Raw genomic sequence first — 21,335 nt, 5'->3', positions numbered from 1 at the left:
TCCCCATGCGAAAGACACGTAACGCTCGTGGCGGAAAATGAAAATGAATGCGAATGAAAACCAGTTACCACTTACTGTCAGTGCAGATTGTGTATTCTTGGGGCCAGTTCATTATGCAAGGAGCGATCCGTTGCGTCATCGGACTGCCAAATTAATTGCAGGAAGCACTCGCCAACACTCGCTGAAATCTTGGCAACATTTTCGCAATTAAGGCGGGCTGTCATAATGGCATAAAAGATTGAGATGGAAAACAAATTCATAGATAGCGAACAAATTGATGGTTACACTGCTAGAAAATTTTTTTTTAGATTTAGTAGCATACTTTAAAGAAATATGCAGTTATATCCTAATAGGATTAGTTATTAAGCTCCGTTTTTTTTTTGTTCTCTTTAAAAGTTTTAGTTTTTTTAGATATAAATAATGGCGTTCTTTGTACACATTTTTCTCTGTGCACATTAAACGGCTCTATTTGCAATTGAACTGCAATAGTAACAGTCACGAAAGGCAGTCAAAAACAAAGAAAAACGGCACTTCAAGTGCGCAATGGCCTCATTTTTGGGGGCAGTAAATGTAGCGCGTAGCCAAATTGCTCTGCATTTCGAAATATCAGACATTGCAATTATCTATCGAGTATTCACTAAATGTAGTTAATTTTGTAAGCTTTGGCTTTCGAGCTTTCAAAATTGGCGCGTACTTTTAACAGTAACTGTTAGCAGTGTACTGTTAAGTCTGCATGCGATCTGGCAGCTCAGTTATAGAATTATTTTTGGCCAAACCAGAGTAACTCATTTCGCTCTTGGATTGAAGATGTTTTTAAGGCCGCTTTAATGGCGTTGACAATTACAAAATTTCGAACTTCGAGGGGGATGGTGGTGGCCGTACAGCCCACAGTGGTGTTGAGCCCCAAAATACCAGATTCCCAGGATAACGAAAAGGTAATCAAAAATCTGTCAAATGTATAAACTCTCATCCTATTTGTTACAATTCGGCGTTGCCAAATCGTGAAAAGGTGCTATTGACCAGCTGTTTTGTGAAATACGTGATACGTACGGGCTGAGCACAATTTGTTTAAAATTTAAATCATGATAAAGTAGGTAATTATATTTACTTATTTGCACAGAAACCGTTTTCAAAATCGGAGCCGGGAAATGCAACTGTGAGAGTTAATGCAGGTGGTATAGTTCTTAACAAAATACCAGCGATTATAAGGCCAAGTATGAAGAGAGCAGCAACAACAAAGATGACTGGAGCCACGGCTGCGGGAGCAACAACAACAACATCGTCAACAGGTGCAGTGGGATGTGAGTAACAACCAATCGAACACTAATATGAAATATAAACAAATGGTTTTTAAATATTGTTCTTATACTTTAGATCCCGTTCTCAAAACACCCAAGTATGTGGTTCAGACTAGTCCGAGTGGATCCTCTGGCCATCAGCTCCAGATGCTGGCGAGGAAGGACACTCAAAGTCTGGGAGTGGCCATCAATTCACTGCCGCCCAACACAATCATCAAAGCAACCACAAGACCTTCACAAACAGCGCCTTTGACACCAAACTCAGCGGCTGTCACGCCAAGCACGCCGAGCAGTAGCAGGAATTCCACTCAGTCCACACCAACTGTGGTACCTGATGCGAGAGTTTCCTCCGCCGTGCGCCAAGCTGTGTTCATCAAGAGGGAGCTACCCCAGCCGCAGAGGAGCATGCGAAATATGACACTTGGTTTGGTGGAACAGGCGCCACTGCTTCATTTGGGTGTTGCGCCACAGCACCTGTCACTGCTGAAACGCCATATCTGCCGCAATGCTAATGTCACCCACTTGGACTGTTGCTTGACTCTAAGGAAACTCAAACAAAACGAGCACTTCGCCCTGTTGGCCGAGCACTTTGAGCTGAGCGAATCAGATGTCGAGGACACATTTAAGCGCACCCTTATCAAGCTGGCCCGTTACCTCCGTCCACTGATTCGTTGGCCAGATGCACGGCATCACAACGAGCGCTTCAAACATACCCCACTGAACTACCGAGCCAACCTGTTGCATGTACGCTCGTTGATCGAGTGTGTGGAAACGGACGTGCCGATAGATCTGGGATTGGGCAGCGGCAGCTATAAGTTCATATTGTGCATCAATACAAATGGTAGTTTTTAGCGTAAACAGCGTACTTTCATTAACACTTCCCTCGCTTTTCAGGCATCATCAGCTATGTGTCTAGCGCCTTTCCTGGTAGTTGCGATGATCTTCAATTGTTTGAGGCCAGCAGATTTCGGGATGTCATTCCCAATTACCTAACACTATGCGCGGAACCAGGCAAAGCAGTACGCCGTGCTCGCAGGTCGGGCTTCGGAGATCCTCACGACTCAGCGGATGAGGATGAGGCGGCGGCGGAACCAAAGCGATCACTTACCAAATTCGAGGCACAGCGTTTGAGTGGCCAGCTAGCAAGCCAGCAATCCCTATCCGTTGTAGACGGAGCACTGACTTCCAAGCGGGCTCCAGCGATTCAACTACCCACATTCAACGCACAAGAACCCGCCTGTAGAGCCCAAATGAGAGATATGATAGATTATTTAAGGGAATTCCGCATGCTGGATAATTCGGCTATTAAGCAAAAGTCATTGCTGGGTTATCTTGATGAAATGATCGTGGTGGCTGCGGGTCTATGCAACCTTAAGCGCCAAGAGTTGGAATCTTAAATAAGAAGTGCCATCCGCGAAGGTCTGTTTAAAGGCCAACCAGATGTTATTGTCCTAGTTATTTTAAGAATTTAATTTAATGTATTGTTAATGCAATGTAGAAACTGACTATTAACAAGTACGATTAAAAGGGTATATTTTAAAGTATTTCAAAGAATAAACACTACGTGGTCATTCAAGAGGTTTTTGCTTTTATCTGGAAACATACTCAAGTGCCTTATTTTCGAAAACATTATTAGTTTCTCGATTTCCACAGTCGTACTTGTCCTCTTGTTTGTTCAGCTTCCCCATAGTTAAACACTTGCAGTTGTATTTCTTTTATATTTTTGCTTTATTTACTTTACAAAAATACAAGCAAAACTAAGTACATATTCAATGAAAGTTGTTCAATGAACCAGGGCAACATTGCCAATCGGAGTTTGCAATATTTGAATTTGAAGAATACGCGTATGTCGTACAATGTATAGATATTCCAAGGGTAGGTGCTCCATCATATCCGTTTACTCTACCATCGTTGGTCGCTCTTTCTCTTAGGGGGTAATAATTAAAAACTTGCTTAGTTAATAAGTGACTCTTCGTACTAATAGCTAAACATATTGTATATTGTGTGGTGTGGTGTATGCCTGACAAAACCAGCTCTAGCTCCTCATCCTGACATTATAACAAGTAGTTGGTTGGGCTACCCTTTTCGTCTCAGAGCTTCTGAATGATGTCGAACTTCTTCTTGAGGTCCACACTCTCGTTCTTGGGATCGTACTTCTTCTTGGATGCCAATTTGGCGCGCATTTCGGCGGCCGTCATTGGTAAATGCAAGGTGCCCGCCTTATAGCCACTGGTCGGTGGGGGTGGTGTAGTGGGTGTGGTCATGCCATTTGTACCATTTCCATTGGTGTTATAAACACTGCCATTGTTGTTGATGCCAGCCTTAGTAGCGGACGGCGGTGGCGGTGTGCTCATCAAAGTGTTATTATTAATCGGCGATGAGGGTTTACTTCCATTTTGAACGGGAGGCGGGGTGATAGCCACCGGAGCAGCGACTGCCGGTATTCCCCTATCGACCACATCCAAATCGGAGGCATTCATGGTACTGCCGCTCTGAATGCTGCTGGCATTTGAGGATCGCTTGGTGCTCACCATACTGATGCTACTGATATTGGCACTTGCTCCGGGCATCTCCTGTTTGGTGCCCTCGTATCCATTCTGACTGGCACTACCGTTTCCATTGCACGCAGCGGCTGGCGGAGATGCCGGTTTCACCTCCAAGGCCTTGCCATCCACATCGATGAGCAGCAAGCGGACTTCATTCGCAATGGCCTTGATCCTGGCAACCACCTGCTTGTGGGTCTCGCTGCCAATGGACACCCCGTTGACCTCCAGGATGCGATCGCCCTCCTTCAGGCCGGCTGCCTCTGCCGGAGAATCCGCATCTACTTTGCCAATAAACTGTCCTGGTTTCACCTTCTCCGAATGCAAATTGAAACCATAGCCATCGAAATCGGGCCTTTTCACAATGTGACATGTTTTGGTCACGCCCGGTGGCAAAGTGGGCGGTGTGGGCGTCTTCGGGGAAGTGGGCGTGGACATCTTGACTTCTGGAAAAAAAAAAAAATATTTAAGTATTACACTATTTATAGTTTCTTATTTACTGGTTTCAAAAATCATACTATATACTACTATATTTGCAAAAATACCAAAATATGTTTGTTTGGGAGCAGAAAATGCTTTGCAAGATCAATTCCATTTGGTTCACCAATCAGTCTGTGGAACTCAAGTGCCGCAGAAACATTTGCTGATAAAATGCAAGATTTCATAATGAGCTATTGTTCTTTGGCAACCGATACATGAGTCTGGAATGGAAATGTCACAATATCGTACTAAGTTCTTCTCTTTTTTTTTATAGGGGTAGAGCAATGCCCAGTAGATACACATATATGTACATATGTAAGTATGTGCGTATGTTTATGGCAAGCACCGACTACCGCGATAGATAAGAAACCTTCCAGTTCATTCAGTTTTTTGGCCAGCTTATCGCGTATTCCCTTAATGGCCGACATTGGACAATATGCTGACCCACATTACCTGACCCCAAAAATCGACCCTGGCTGAAAGGTCCATACAAAGGCCGATCGGCCAAAAGGTACGTGTTGTTAGTGCGCCTCCATTTCGGGGTACTAGTTTCGATGGGCATATCTGGCAAGTACTTGCCATAAGGGTAATTGCTCGACAAATAGCATTTATAGCCGTGCTTAAGATTCGGTCTTGTTTTTGTTGCTGTTCCACTTTGGTTTTGGGAAACTGGCAAACGGGTAAATAGAAATTCCACATGCATGTGCTCATGGGTCAAAAATGATTTAGCACTCCGCGCTTATCGCAAACCAACCCAACCACCCACACGAACACACACACACAGCCACACTTTCCGGAAAGGAACGTGATTTTCCTGAAAACTTGCAAAAATGTTTCGTTAAATATCATCCATAATATTAAACGTGAATAACTTTAGCTCGCAAATGGGTTTCGCGTATGCGAAGGAATATATTGAAAAATACGTGTACATTTCATTTTAAATAGTTATCGTAATAAATTTCTTATGATTTTCGGGAAGATGTTTCAAAAAACAATTTTATAGAGATTCTATAAGTATAAATAGAGTTTTGAGTTTCATTTCAAAAACAAGAAGAGTTGTAGGATTTCAGTAATAGATATACTTGTTTGTTGTATATTTAATAGCTTATCTCCATCGTGTATCTTCATGTTTCGCGAAAACAAAAAAGGGTTTTCGAAACTCCCGACGACTTGTTGCACTCGATTTGCTAACGTGCTAATTACTGATGGGACACACATCGCTTCACGTCATTGCGGCATTAGCACTTGAAATCACCGCTCCGGTATTAATTGCCCGTAATTTTTAGCCCGTGAATGCAGCAGCCCACTTCGAAGCCCTGAACTTTGAATACCTGAATACCTGTATAAACTGAATAAACTCCAGTCGCATTCGCAGGCATTGCAAATTACAAAAGCATTTTTGTGTTCCGCCTCAGCTTAAATTTCGTTTGCCTTCTATTTATATACTTATTTATGTTTTTGTTTTTTTTTTTTACGGTTTGTTGTGGATTTTTTTTTTAGCCCGAAAGTTGAATCATCGTTGGCCATAAGATTTATGAATGTTGGCATTAGCTCCGCTCTCCCCTCCGCACTCCCCTTTGGAGCCCAATTTATTGGTACAAGATGAGCTCGTGTTTGTGGGCTGTGGGCGCGCAGGGCGGTGGGGGGATGGGCTGACCTTGACTTTCCCACCGCCAATTGTTGCCAGCTTCCATTGTAAGCGATTTTTAATTCAATTCAAAGGTAAACAATGAGGCGCAAAAAAAATTCAATTCAGAACCCACAATAAGACAATTTGCCAGTTTCGTGATAGGGGGCAGGGGGAAGGGGTATGGGTGCGTGTGTGTTCGTTGCACGGGATGAGATCGAAATAATAATAAAAATAATAATAATTGCCTATACTCGCATGTATGTAGGTTTATGGCTCTCAACCAGCCGATTAATATTTGAATTAGGAAGCGGAACTGACGGCTGGAAAAACGTCACAAAACATCAGAGGCAACAAACAAAGAAATCGTTGAATTGATGGGACGGAAATTAAACGAAACAAATAAATAGTACAAATCTACATGTGGCTAATAAGCAACACAACAATTATTAAAATAACGATTAAATGTAATTGAAGATGGTGCTATAAAATTATTGAAATTAATCAGGGGTTTTGCGCTAATTACAAGACGATTTGTGTGGCAATTGGTTAATTTCGATTGTTAAAGAAAATACCTATAGAAATATTACGTCGTCTAATGGCAAAGGGAAAACCTTCGACTGACAAGGTACATACTTTGTTGAATTTCGTAAGTTCATAAATCGTTTTTTACCCATTTTTTTTTTGCTTGCTCTGCTAAGCGATTTCCCGTTGTCAGTCTTTGGTCCCCCCCCCCCTCCAACTCCCCCGGCCAACAACACTCCAGTTTCTCTGCCTCTATTCTCCGCTTCTCGAGCTTAGAGAACTGCGCAAACTTTAATTGAATTTGCAATCAAGCATGAAGTACACACATATACTAGCTGGTTTTATCATTCACAATGCTTGGGGAACAGCCGCTGGACAAAGCCCCCCATGCCCCCATATCCCCCCGACCACCCCATCAGCACCGCCCACAGCCCCGCCCCGCGTGACAACCCGCATGGCAGGCGCCATTGTTGTTGGCTGTTTGTTTACTTAAGCGGTTTCTCATCATTAAAGCAAATTAGCCGTTAGGCACTTACAGGTAGTTGATTTCGATTCGGTTAGGGATTCTCTAGATCGAGCCATAGCTCCCCTTTTTTGTCCCAATATCCGTTATAACCCCTTTACCATGGAGCCATAGAGAACTTTTCGGAATTTTTCCGAACGGAAACATTTTCCTCTGGGCGGCTTTCTTGCAAGTGAATTCTAATTAGGCTCAGTGTATTGTTAGATTTTCGCACATTCGCAGCGAATTTAATTATATCTTGAGTAAATATGCAAACTCAAGATCTGATAAGCCAGGAAATAGAAAGAATAACAGCCGAATAGCTAAGATAATATAAAATTACCAAGTGCCCCATTCGGGGGATTTATTTTGGGATTATCGCCCCCAACAATGAAATGCAAATCATCATCTGTGCTTAGGTGAGGAATTCATACAGCCAGTGCTAAATAAATGAGTCATTCGAGATGTCTGGAATTGTGGGGAGTGGGTCATTCGAGATATCAATTCATGGGAACGGATTTGTAATCAGATATTATAAGGTTTGTCGATTCACTCGACAGCAACTTGCCTTCGCTGTTTTGCGAATAATTTAAGGTGCTTCAAAATGTCAGCTCAATAGATATACAGCTCTATTTTCGAAGATCTATTTCTAAGGGGTGTTCCAAATGTCCACCTCCTGGCGTTAAAACGCAGTAATAAGGTAATTGTTTCTAACACCCTAATATTCCCCTAAATCTCAATTAGTCAAGTCATAAATAAACAACTATTCCAAGCTGGCGGTTTATATATATAACTATTATGTAAACCCTTCACATTGCTTAAATAAAATGCTGAAAATATCAACATATAACATTATTTCACTGTCAGGCAACAAACAAACGCAGAAACGATGATAATTTCATCGTTTGCCATAAAAGTGACTAAAAGTTAAAGGCTACGTAATAAATTAAACAAAGGCTGACGACATTCGCCTATTTACTTTGGAGTGCTCAAACACAGATTTTTACGTAAGTAATAAAACATATAAAAAAGTGAAACGCAAGAGCTGGTAGAACTTTCACTATCTTCGGATCGTGATCGACGATTTATGAGATATATCAAATCCATTTCAATGTTGAGCCATTCAAACTTCAGGGCGGGACACCTATAATTGATTTTCATTCGGTTTTTATACTGCACACCCATTATCTTAACAATTTAAGACACATTTTAATTTTCGTGTTTGACGTTATCAAATATTGTTCCTCTTCTATGGATTCGAGACGACTATCTTATCGCAACCTGATTTTAATTAAAGAATTTCTGGCCCATTGCCCTTGTCCACTGCTGCTGCTGATATGAATGGCTAATTATGTGAGGACTTTTTGGTAAGATGACGCCAAAGTGATTAGAGTCCACTTGTTTTCGGTCGCGTTTAGCACCTAGCAATTGTTCGATTGTGGTGACACTGCCACTGCCACCATCCATGAATCACTTTCACAGATATTCATAAAAATTCATTAGCAGCCTCTGGCTAAAGATTCAAGATCTCAGATTCCAGATGCGAGAAGATTGAAGAAGATGCGCCTTCCAACTGACTGACTGAATGGTTAGCAAATACCTCGAGTACAGCTGGGAAACTCTGCAAAACTGGTTATGATTATTTACTCTTTGCATACCTCTGACTAGAGTCCAAGTTATTGAGGGTGTATTAGACAAAATCGGAGGGTTGTCACGCGATGGGTGAAAACTGGTTAGGTAAATACCCGTGGAGCACACTGCGGCAGTTCTTGGGAATCTCAACTAGTGGAATTTACACGTTTTGTAAAGCTCTTTGGCTAAATACTTGAAAATATTAGTTATATCTTTATTAAGTTAAAATATGTTTAATGCTAGCCCAATGTACTCAATGCTCTCAAGCTGTCTTTACCTCTACAAACTGCGCTTTTCTATATTATTCAATGACACTGGCAAATGCTGTAATGTGAATGTAAATCTGGCTCCGACTCTAACTGAATGTGACCTGCGGGGCCAGCCTCGCTTAGAAACTCGAACCTTAAGTCGAGATTCAGACGCCAACTTTGCGATTGAAACACCTGCACACGGGGACAGGTGAGAAAAAAAGAAGACACTTTGCTGTACACACTTGTCTTGCTAATCAAACCGCGCCCATGACAAGTAAAGTGCATTAAAATATTTATTTGCTCAAGGTAAATCCTGTGTCACATGCAAAATGGGGTCAGCAAAGGAACAGGTTTTATACTAAGCAACCATAACTAATAACTAGTAATACTCCTTAACTCTACTCTGCCCTTTTCCGTATAACAATAACCCTGCTCTGTAATAAATTAAAACTCGTTGGCAAAAAAAGTGAATCTTGCAATAACACTTCGCACATTTCATTAGCCAGAAAAAAAATGCGATGGGAAAAGAGAAAACCCCAAGAGGAGACCAACCCAAGGCGTATATATGTACATATATCATTTTCTTAGCGTTTCAAGTTAACGTACAACGGATCTCTCTGGGCGTACTCAGCAATCAATCAAAACTTTAATAAGCAATTTGCGGAGTCGCCAAAAACAAAATAAACTACGCAAAACAGCCGGCTGGGGAAATTACGTGTAAAATTATAGAATTCGAAACGACAAGAGGAAATGTCAATAAAAAAAAAAAGAGAATTAAAACGCTGCCCCAGCAGTCTTGCAGATGCAACAAATTGTTTTTGGTTGTTAGCCGCGTGTAGTGTAGTAACCGACTTGTTTTCGTCGCTGCTGCCTCGCGAAAGCAAAAACGCTCATAAAACTTGGCTGAAAAATTCTAGGCGCAATGTATCTCACAGAACGTGTGCATGTGGCACCGCACACCAGCGAACTCGCCAGATGCTCGCGGATATACAGATACAAAATATACAACGGCTGACGGGCTGACGACACTGCGGCCCGCGTACAGAAACTTTTTAGCAACCAGAAAAAAAAACGAAATAATAAAAAATAAGGTTTAAGATCGCCCTGAGTGAGGGGGATGCTTTGTGGAAAGGGGCAACGGAGGGAGGGAGAGCCACTTAGATGCTGTATCTCTGTATCTGTAGAAACCTGGTCCTAACCAAATTCATTTTGATGCTGCGGCTGCCTCAAATATTTTTCGTGCGTTCAGCCGGCGAATATTTTCGAGATACTCTTTCAGAAGAGCTACATGTAGTAGATAGTGAAACTAAATTTTCTATCAATTGCTTGTATTTAAAGAAAATCCTTTTATTTCAATAGTTCAGTTCTACATACAGGAAAATTGAGTAGTCACTCTTATTATTTTATTTAAGTAAAGTAATCAGGAGTAATTGACTTAAAAGATATAAGCTTTCCCTAATGATAGTACTTGATTACTTGGTAATCGTTATTAAATGGTTTGAATTCCTTAAATAAAACATTGCCCTTTACTCCCTTTTAGAGCATTAAAATTTCGGTTAATCGAATTCTCAACTTCCTTTCCTGTTGCGACTTGAATTTTCGTTTTATTCTGTTTCTGTAGTTATTTTTTGGTTGAGCTTGAGAAAATAAAAATTGATTCTAGAACCTGTTTTTTGGGTTTGCTCGGGGTCTGGTCTTCTCTCTGCTGGCTGCTTTGTGCTGGCCTTTTGAAATATCTTTGGCTTTGTACTTGTTTCGTTGCTGCTGCTGCTGCTGCTGTTTTAGGCGTTTCTTCGGCTGTTGAATCTCGTTTGGGTCTTTTGTCCGAGCAGCCAAACAAAATAAAAAAAAAAGGGAGTAGGAAAGCAAAGCATTTCTGTCGGAGATCCCAGACTCGGAGCCAAACTCCGACCGGGATTGGGGCTTTCGTTTTCGTTTGTTCGCCCCATCCATTTAATAAGGCACATATTTTGTATAATTTATACCATTATTTTTCGTATCTTCTTCTTCATTCGAAAGTTTATCAAAAGCGAAAAGTAAAATTTCTAAGCTTTGATTTGATATATTAACTTGCAGCTTTGTCTTTTTATATAATAATCTTGAATCTCAACTGCGACGAATGTGTTTTTTTTTCAAAGACCTTGGGAATATTATAAATTAACGTTTAGAAAAAATGATGATCGGCAGCTTAAGTAGAAACAATAATAATGCACAAACAATGCGCAAATTGTTGCTTGCTAACACAATCACTTAAAGGTATAAGATATGTTTGCAAAAGCTGAAAACTGTATATTCAGGTACTAGATTCAGTTACTATACTCAGGTAACATCCATTGTGGAAAGACGCTGCAATTGTGAAGATTTTCGCATGCCATTCAAAATGCAAATGAATGGATGTGGGAACCGCATGAATCACTACTACATTTTCGCCCAAATATGATAAATAGGTTTAGGATTTGCAAATTCTATGGAAGCTCAACGGTTATCATTGTTTATTTTTGCTTCGAATTTCATTTAGAATTCAAGGCTACGAATTCGAAAATGCGATCATAGCAATCACGATCACTTTTGGCCTTCACAATCAGCTGTTTGCTGTGAGAAATACAAATGATTTATTGAACTCGAGCTCTTTGGGAAAGCGCATAGTTAGCTTTGGCTAATTAATAACATTTTTTATAGGGAAATTCTGGATAAAAGTGTTCTGTTTTAATTGTCACGATCAGTCTTATTCGCACCAAAGTTTGGGGGTTCAATACGTTCCAGGAATTGCTGAAACAATTGCCTACTTATTCATTTCGTGGAAATCTCCCGTAGAATAGATTTAAATAACAATTTGAAACTAAATATTCTTATTATGCCGAATTCCACAATCTCTAGGCCAATTCTCAATAACTGGTTGTATTTCTGACATACTCATTGATCTTGCACAGATCTTTCTATCCGCGAAATGTGTCAAAAATCGTCGGGCTGTGGCCGCGATAAATGCAAAACCCGATCGCTAAATACCGATTTAATCGAATTAGCATAGCTAGTGACAAGCGCAGAACGCCGAAGATTGGATCTTAATCGTGGCAAGTGCCATAGAAAAACCCACAAAAGAGGAGGGGGAAAAAAACTATGAAAAAACCAGAAATACACGCGACAAAAATGCACAACCAGCAAATCAGAAGAAGTAAACCGGTGAATTAGTGCAACAACAACCAGCGACTCGAAACTAAAATAAAAGCAAAGTCTAAACAAAAACAGAGAAAAAGACTAGAAAAAATAACCATTAAAGAAACCTGCTTTGAGGCATTGCTGGAATACCAGAGTTGTCACTTGGGGATTGGGGATTTCGGGGCTTTTTCAGGTGAATTGCAGGTGGGGAGTGTCTGCTGTCGTAAATAAGAAGAAGAAGTGGGAGTAAAACCTGCCAAACTTAACAGCGATTTATGAATAGCGTTAGAAAGAGAGGCCGCCAAGTGATAGGCGACAAGAAAGAGACAAAATCGCATGCATGTCGCATTTGCAAACGCAACGGCCTTATGCAATGCGCCCAAAAGAGATGGTGCGAGAGCGTGCGAGTGAGAGGGGGCAATATAAATCAAAACAATTATTATGTAAGGCGGTGCGACGGTTAGTGCAGCCAAAAGCAGTTAACAGGGCAACACATTTAGCGGTACGCAATAAAAGCCCATTTTAATTTGGCTTATTTAGTTTATTGATTCAGCTTTAATGCAGAGAGCAAAAAGTTATTGTTAGCGGGTGTACTATTTCAAATGCAAATAATCCCCTTATCAGTATCTTTAAGATATACTTGTACATATAGCTATGGACTTAATTGGGATTCAGTTTAAAAAATATTGACTTGTTCCATCAAATCCTTGTTGTTTCATCAATTGAAATTTAAACTGAAAATCCGATTATAACAATTTTCTAAGTGTAATCGTTAAGGCCGATTGCAGCTTCTCTTCCCTCTCGCTCCCGCAGCCAAATCGTCCTCTCTTTCCCACCCCAAAGCGCTTTGCGTGTGTAAATTGTTTATTTAATTTCAGTTATTGAAAATACAGTTTTTATGGCTTTCAATTGCGATGACCAGCAAATGAAATGGACTTTTATTAACTTGGTTAAATCATGGCAAGTGATTCAATGCGATTTTATAATTATTTTTGCACATTTATGTTTAGCACGTTGTTTTGTTACGTTTGTCCGTAGTAATTCCAATGGATCAATTGATATTCTGCTCGCATTTCGCTCAAGTTCAGTGGCTCTAAAACTGTCTCAAGGCTGCAAATTTCATTTTTCGACTTACCGCTTAAACAAACAAGTAGAAACGATTCCCTTTCAAATGTTGCTGTTGATTTTCAGTTTTCTGTTTTTGTTGCAGTTATTATTGTTGCACTCTCTACTCTTTTCCGTATGCAAACGCTGTCACATACACACACATAAACACGTCGTCGTTCTTGTTGTTGTTGTTACAAGGCCTTACTATTTTTAATGAAATGAAGGAGTTGCCGAACAGCTAAACGAAACGAAAGCGAACAGCACACGAAAAAGTCACACAAAACAATCGGCTAAAATAACTGTTGACAGGCGAAAGAGGCGCAGAGAGAGGGCTACTCGCGTTGTTTTTGCTGCTGTTGCTGCTGCCTTCCTGATATTATTTCTACGTATGTAATATTATCTCACACGCTGAAGATCCGTTGAAACGTTGTTAACGCTTTCGCGGGCAAATCGTAACTGATTTCGGTTGCTGAAGCGTCCGCGGCAGGTGAGAGCCGAAGTAAGCCCCGATCGTTATGTGTGTTGTGTTGCATACTTTTGGGCCAGCGTGGTGGAAAAGAGAGTAGAAAAGTCCGCAGATCACTGTGGTGAGTTTCACGGGAGTTCGAGGGCGAGAGATTTTTCGGCTTCAATGGTAAATCTGAAAACTAAAAGAAACTACTTTTTGAATGTTCTGAAATGTTTATGTTTTAAGCAGTGCAACCAATACGCTTAACGCAATTTATTAGCTATTATTTATTTAACTCCACGAAATTACACCACTTTATGGCCTATCGTATGATGACTTTGTTTCAAAGCTCTTTATTTCCGTAAAACCCATCACTTTGTTGTCTTCACTTTTGGGCCCTTTTAATCCCATTGTGTCCTCTTATCAGCAGTGTCCAACGATGTTTCCAAGCCACTGCATTACCTGTATGGAAATCAATCAGAGGGATGAACGAGAAGGCACTGGGTGCAATTCCAATTGGTTTTGTCGTCCGTTGCAAGAAAGAAGCCAGTTCTAAACGAAATGTATGAAGTGTAATGGAACATTGGTAAATACCATGCAATGAGAATCGCTGTTATTGAGTGATATTAGGTCCTTGAGCTGACGCTTATGGATATGTGGTCAACTGTACTTCTGGCCCTGCTTTGACAGCTGACAACTGTCATTTTCGGCCTGGCGCACCTGACGTGTGCTCATAGAATTTATTTAATTTCCGCCTGGGCATTCAAGTAAATTGACTTTCATCGCCCCTTGGCACACTCTTTTCACTCCACGTGTGGGAGACAAACAAAAGCCGTGTGCTAATGCAAATTTGGGCAGATCTTTGGATAAACATCGCAATGGAATAGTCAAAGTTCCAGCGGCACATTCCACTACAAACAAAATTGGGGATGATTGATGGTGGTATTTTTAACATTTAACATTTTAGAACATTTATGAAAAAAATTTACGTATATATTTAAAAAAATAACCATTTTTATAGTTCAGAATCCTGTTCTAAAGATGGTTTTTAAACACAAGATGAATTATTTTCAGTGTCATGCTCGCGTTTTTGGGTACTCCGCGGCGACATTTCGCTGCTCTACTCGGTTGCCCTTATCGTTTTAATTAGTTTTTGAAAAAGTTGGACCAACAAACTCTTGGAACGGCAAGGGCGGCCAGTCGTGCAGATAGAACTAGTGCTGGCAATTATGAAATTGCAAATAAGTTCCCACTTAGCGAGCAGGGCAATTGCATTTAAAGCGCAACGCCTTTACATTTAATTAAGGCCGAACGATGGGCGCCACCTGCTCTGTTTGCCGATTCACCTGTTTATCTCTAGAGGTTGGTGGGTGGCACTTTCTTAGCTCCCTGCCGATTTGCATGAATATTTATAGCGAATGGCGCTTTAAATGCAACTCCCTGGGAAAACGTCGCCGGATTAGGCAACAAATTTATATGCACAAAAAACGAAATCAACAAAAACAAAGAATTGAAAAAGAAGATGCAAATGCAGAGCTGCGAAGGCTGAGATTTTGCCAAAAACTTTTGGGGAACCTGCAATAAAAAAGTTTTCTTTAATCCTACAGGGGTTTTCGTAATAAATGATTTAAATTGCATTTCCAATGAGGTTGAAAACCTAATGAAAGAGGACACCTCGGATTTAAGCGAAATTCTATAAAAATTATAAAAATCAAATCCTGGTACAAAAATTCACCACCACATCAAAATAAATTGTCCCCAAACAGAAAACTCAAATGAACTTTCAAAACTCAAACCGTGCAAAAATCGTTCAATCTTCTTAAGCAACCGAACAGGCGGCCAGAAAAACCCAGAAAGCCAACGGAACCGATTCAATTTAACTTTCGAACGAAACACGCACACTGCTGTACAAATAAAAATAAAATTACACACACATTAGCTGGCATATATGTACGAATATATTTGCTTTGTCTCGGTTCTTTGCATACTGCCATCTCGCTTCGACTCTGGCCTTCGCATTCACACAAGCAGTGCACATTACAGTTTCGAAACGATCATGCGGGTGCGTTGGAAATGTGCGAGCGGTACGACGCTTGCTGTTCGTTGCTGATCGCCTGGTTGGTACATGGATCACTTTATCGATTTTACGAAGAAGCGAATCGATTTTTTTTTTGGTTTTGTGATCTCAGAATCGGAATCATGACCGCATAGCCTTTTTCAAAACTCGGACGAGACAAATCCGCAAAATAGCATCATCGCGATCGGTGCTTATATGGAAGTACATAAAACACGAAAAAAATGAAAAGCAAAAAATTGTACTTGGAGATGCCGGGGATTGAACCCGGGGCCTCTCACATGCAAAGCGAGCGCTCTACCACTGAGCTACATCCCCGTTGAATAACTTGCGAGCCAAACGCCCATACGAAGCAACCGAATGGTGGTGGGTAAGCAAACTCAAATGAAATGCTGACACAGCGTTAGTAATGTGTGTTAATGTTACGCTGTGGCATAAATGCAATTATATTGCAGTTATTGCAGTTGCGTTTTTAGATTTTATTTAATGTATTTTATTTTTTGCAATATATAAAATACATCCAAATTAAATTGAACTATTTTCAAAACCTATACGCGTTTTTATTCTTTTGCTTGAAAAAAATATGTGTATCCATCTCACTATATCCTTTTCATCCTGCAATCTAGGTTTTTTATCGACTCCCCTTCCCCCAATGCAAAACGCATTTTGGTCAAGCTGTTTCACATCGGGGATGTAGCTCAGTGGTAGAGCGCTCGCTTTGCATGTGAGAGGCCCCGGGTTCGATCCCCGGCATCTCCAAAGTATATTTTTTGTTTTTAATTTTTTTTTCGTGTGTCTTACATATTTTCGGTTCTTTAAATGCGTTTAGAGCTGGTATCGCCTAGCCGACGCTTGTGTGTGGGCCTGGTCCGGAGACTTGATTTATGCGCAACGAGGCGGCAATAATGAATTATTTATGCCGATTTACGGCTGCCAGGCAGGTCTGCATGTCAATTGGCAGAAACACACTAGTGTTTTAGAGACTAGTGGAAGGAAATCGAGGGGATGCCGAAAACTTGAACGATTCTCTTGGCCGGTGTTTGACTTTTGGCAACATTTAAGCCCAAGTCGTAGCCGCAATGCAGTCAAGTGTTTAAATTGTGTATACCCAGACTGCTGTGAAAGGAAATTGGCTTGTTCTCACTTTTGCAACATTTGCCGACTCGAAATTAAAATTAAATTTTGCATGAGCTTGAAAGCAGCCCAGCAGAAGCAACAGTAGCAGCAGCAGTTTAAATATTGGCCAGCCCCTGGACAGGCAATTGATTTTGTTGCGGTTGAATAGGGGAAAGATTACCAAGAATTTGACATGTTTCTCGATCACAGAGGCCAGAATCTCCTTTTCCTTACACACATCTTGACCTATCAATTAGCACGCAGCACAGGGGGAAAATTAAAAGTTGAAAATCCGAATTGCTAAATGCTAAATCAGAAATGCCAAATCCCAACGCCCAGACACAAGTCGCATAAATAAGATTATGCCAGGTCTCGTGTTGGATTGAAATTAATTACCATAACGACGTCTGCTCGTGTCAGTATGTGGGATTTATTTGCCGGCAATAAATATTTTATAACCGAGCTGAACAGTGCTGGCCCCTGATGGACTTGAAGGCATAATTTGAATAAAAGAAAATCTAAATCGAAATTGTCACACAGGATTTATGTAATTGCATAAACACCGCAAGGACTTTCTCACACACGTGCGCCTGCAAATCGAGTGTCCTGTCTCTCGATAGGCTTCGATTCGCTTGCTTTCGGTATCCTTTGTTGCTAAATAATTGAGGCAACAAACTAAACAAATGACATAACCTCAATTTCGTGACGGGCTCCTTGGACAGGGAAAAGGGTGTTCAATCTATTTGGGGTTTCCGCCGGAAAAGCACAGCCGTGTTGTATTTGTGCGTTGTACTTAAGTTATTGATTTCATGGTCTTTGAATACGAAATATTCTCATTGTTCGCTGAAAGTAATTGGTAAAGTGTCTATTAAATTTATCTTGTGTGCTTAAATTTCGTGAGAAATAGAAAATGAATGTTTGAATGTATTTAGGTATAATTTTTATATCATAATTATTATTATATTTTACGAGTTGTATAAACGATAAGTACATCAACACCCATTCAATCTAGTGCATTAGGGCCCAACCACACCTACGATTAAAACGTTAATGCGTACAATTCTATTAGAGCCTGTGCCTGGACTTCTGTGTGATTCCTGATAATCGTATGACCGACCCCAAACCCCAGTTAAGCCGAGTTCTAATTAGGAAACCACAAGTGCAGGGACCGATAAGAAATTGGAAATGCAATGGCCGACCCTTGGATGTCGGAGACCTAAGGCCCTAAGACCCCGGCTTAATCACATTAAATGCACATTTAAAATTCTCTTTCTCGGTTACATCGGCAGTTTCCTGCATGCCCCAGTATCATCATCATCATCATCAACAGCAGCAGGACGAGTATCAATGTCGGGGTTTTCTGCGAAAGTGAAAAACCAATACATATTTTCGGTGAATGGGGTTGTGTTGATCAAGAGGGGGATGTTTCGACCAAGGATGCCGGCCAAAGGACATCTGGTTGTGCGTGAGTTGCTGCCTTTGTCTCCATGTCTGCGTCTCTGTATGCGTATGTGGTAAATTAATAATGCATTCGATATCGAAGCCACTTTGCATTCAAATTCAATTGTGCATGCGTGCAAATTCAATTCCCCAAAGGCCAAAAGCATAAACTAAATTATATTGCTGCAAAATTTAAATGCGCAACTATTTTCGTTGCACTCAGGCACATGACAATTGCAATGGCAAGTGTCAAAAAAGGAAGCGGCTTGGCTAAGCCAACCAGTGCCAGTACTACTCCTTCCCAAAAATACACCCCCTCCCCACCACCTAAATACTGGCAACGCAATCCAAACCTGCAACACAATCACGTTTCAATTAACAGCCATGGCCCGCACTGTACTGCACTGTACTTCAGCAGCATTGCACTGTGCTGGCCATTTGGTGCTGGCCATATTCGTATGTAAAACACGCACGCAACGGCTGCTCATCGGGCAGGGCTTAATGGCCAGGGTTCTGGACATCATAATTCCGGCCACAATTCCCAAACACCGCAAACACATAAGGGAGTGTGCAGCGGGTTGGATGGGTTTGGATGGAATGGGGTGGCAGGTGGTTGGGTCAGCAGTTGCAGTCGACCAGGCCAAAGTTCTATGGGGCCCACGAACTAATTACGTTAATATGCGACAACGTTTTCATAGGCGAAAAATGTTTGCTGCACTGCGGGCGCTCTACACTCAACGAATGTTATTGTCCAAATTGGCAATTAGTGTAACACAATTTTACAAATCGGACCTTATCAACTAAAGTGGGCGTTTAAGGCTTTCTCAGCTTATTTTAATCTAGGTATATTACGATTTACAAAATATTCTTTTATTAAACTTAAAACCCAATCTTTCTATTTTTTCCTTTTAACAAAATTGGAGAGCTAATATTATTTTTCAAATTTTAATTTGTTTACCATAAGTTCTAAAACGATTTTGCTAAGTGCAGTAAAGGGTTAAGAGGTGGTGGATGGTGTTGCATATGCCATTGGATAACCAAGACTGGTGTAAATGAGTGCAGCACAACAGGGGTAACTCGAGGAATGCTCGATTGGATTTCGAAGGCAGCATTAGCAAAACTTGCCGAATTATTCAAGGATGTGCGTACTTCCCGAAAACAGAAGCATTACGACGCTAACAAGTGAGTGCTGCACATCAGCTGTCAGTGGGTAAAACGGTTAGCCGCATCGCTACTGCCCCCCACTGCCTCCATCCGCTGGAGAAGATGCAACTGTTTGGATGCCGGACTATTAGGAATGCCAACACAACGGACCCGGATGAGCGGACGTGGACCAGTTGCGTACGTGTTGAACATCGGTTACCATACCTGCTGCAGGACACACTAAGCCAAGCAGCATTACCCAGCTCCGATCCCAGCCCCAATGTCCATATAACCATAAAGCCATCCCATTCCAAAGCCCATATCCGCCACCAACACCACCACCACCCCCCGCGTGTGTGCATTCATAAATAAGGTATCCAACGAGGCAGACTCAGCAGGGAGCACAACTCCAGGCTGACCTGTCCATCCAGGTTAACGGGAAGACGCACATAGCAACACACAGTTACACTGTAAGAAAAGAAATCAATAGAACTTGTTATTTATAACGTTCTAACATGGCTTGACCAAATCTGTCACTATTTATTGCTTTAATTATACTTCCTCGCATCCTCTTGAAACTATTTCAGAATGCATACTACCTGCATACTGACCATATGTATCTACGCTTTTCTCAGTACAACTTTTCCCTTGGCGCACACACATTCGATCACTCGCTCACGTAGCTCTCTCAAAGTCCTGCGGCCCATTCTCGTGCGGAAAAAGGACGACGAGTGACAGGACGGGAAGTGGACAGATGGATGCTGTCCCTGCTGTTGACAGTGCCTGCTGTCATTCATTCATTAATGCATTTTCCTGATTTTCACTCATTTAACTCTATAGATTTTTCATTTTGCCTATTACGAGCGAGGGCATCAGGACACCAGGGTCAGCTGCTGGATGGGAAATAGAAGAGGTGGCTTGGCTTGGGAATGGCATGGGAATGGCAATGAGGACGACGTGGCCGTCGGCTCTCGCATGTCCTGACCTCTTTGGCCTGCCCTGTTGGTTTTGTCCTGGCCCCGGGAGCCATGCTTCATTTACTTTGTTGTCGGTGGCCATTAGTTTTGACGCACTTTGGACCAGGTTACCCCCACCTGCGTTACGATGGCCATTGGCCATCCCCACTGGGATAGTGATGTGGGAATGGCAATCCCTGCCCGCCCAAAGGCACAATCCCGGTCGGCATTGTGGGGTTAAGTGGGCTGTGTGTGCGGAATGAGCATAATGGATTGACAGGCTTCGTTAGCAGGAGCTGGTAAGCTGAGGTCAATCAAATCGCAGGCAAACTTTCAAATATATCAATGTAAATCAGCAATCGATTCCGGATGCACATCGTAATCGATAGAAAGTAAACATATTGCCTGGAGAAAGTTCGCATAACTTTTTCAATGCGGAAAAGGGTCAAATTGGCAGATGCTCTAGCTCGCAGTTGGAATAATTATAATCGCAGTTAGGTAAACGTTTTTGTTGTAAGAAATCAGATTATCTGGAGTTTTGTTTTTGAGATTCTCGGTATCTTCTTAAGCATTTGCTTATCGATTTACTCCTTCAATTTCGATTTAATCCAATCAATCGAAAGGTAAGCAAATCCAAACTGAAGTTCCTGCACCGCAATGTTCTCGTTCTCTGTTTTTCAACACCCTATTTTATCCGTAGCTCACTCCTCGATATCCTGGCTCAAGTGTCGCTTTTTTTTGCAGCTTTTCTTGGGCAAACACAGACGACACTTCTTCAGCTTCAGCTGCTTTTTATCTGCTTTCCGATTTTCCGAGCGTTTAGGCAACAATAACAGCAACAGCAGCAAGAGCAAGTTGGGTAAACAAAAAGTCGGACTTGGTGAGTCCAGGACATCACAGAGATGACGCATAATGATTACAAAACTATCTGGATGTGGAGATGAAATATTTCAAAATTATATTCGAGAAATGTCTTTATTTTATAAATGTTAAATGTTATGTCAGTTAACAAACAAATATAGGACAGTTATCTACTG

General features: G+C 41.3%; 2 protein-coding genes, 1 long non-coding RNA gene and 2 other non-coding genes across 6 annotated transcripts; 3 read left to right on the top strand and 2 right to left on the bottom strand.

Annotated features, from left to right (window-relative positions):
* The first annotated feature begins 748 nt into the window (after positions 1–748).
* Camp (Cathelicidin-like antimicrobial protein) lies at positions 749–2,872 on the top strand. 2 transcript variants are annotated; one of them, NM_137360.2, is made up of 4 exons: positions 749–935; positions 1,121–1,301; positions 1,375–2,139; positions 2,193–2,872. In NM_137360.2, the coding sequence occupies exons 1-4, from the start codon at positions 828–830 to the stop codon at positions 2,693–2,695; spliced, it is 1,557 nt and encodes a 518-aa protein (NP_611204.2). In that variant the 5' UTR covers positions 749–827; the 3' UTR covers positions 2,696–2,872. The 2 variants fall into 2 exon arrangements, with proteins under 2 accessions (NP_611204.2, NP_001286523.1); NM_001299594.1 differs by lacking the exon at positions 749–935 and having other exon boundaries at positions 1,026–1,301.
* A 132-nt stretch (positions 2,873–3,004) lies between these two features.
* CG10939 (uncharacterized protein) lies at positions 3,005–13,583 on the bottom strand. Its single transcript, NM_079973.3, has 2 exons — positions 13,150–13,583; positions 3,005–4,287 (listed from the first exon to the last, which is right to left on the bottom strand). Exon 2 carries the CDS (start codon positions 4,277–4,279, stop codon positions 3,389–3,391), a length of 891 nt encoding a protein of 296 aa, NP_524712.1. The 5' UTR covers positions 4,280–4,287; positions 13,150–13,583; the 3' UTR covers positions 3,005–3,388.
* A 2,306-nt stretch (positions 13,584–15,889) lies between these two features.
* On the bottom strand, positions 15,890–15,961 carry tRNA:Ala-TGC-2-1 (transfer RNA:Alanine-TGC 2-1). The gene has a single exon. It is a non-coding gene; the product is annotated as a tRNA-Ala (tRNA).
* A 369-nt stretch (positions 15,962–16,330) lies between these two features.
* On the top strand, positions 16,331–16,402 carry tRNA:Ala-TGC-1-1 (transfer RNA:Alanine-TGC 1-1). The gene has a single exon. It is a non-coding gene; the product is annotated as a tRNA-Ala (tRNA).
* Positions 16,403–19,094: 2,692 nt separating this feature from the next.
* lncRNA:CR44344 (long non-coding RNA:CR44344) lies at positions 19,095–21,335 on the top strand. The gene is made up of 4 exons (NR_124597.2): positions 19,095–19,812; positions 20,183–20,597; positions 20,655–20,796; positions 21,043–21,335. It is a non-coding gene; the product is annotated as a long non-coding RNA:CR44344 (long non-coding RNA).

Source organism: Drosophila melanogaster, chromosome 2R (assembly GCF_000001215.4).
Source record: "Drosophila melanogaster chromosome 2R".
Taxonomy (NCBI): domain Eukaryota; kingdom Metazoa; phylum Arthropoda; class Insecta; order Diptera; family Drosophilidae; genus Drosophila; species Drosophila melanogaster.
This window is presented reverse-complemented; position numbering and strand designations above follow the sequence as displayed.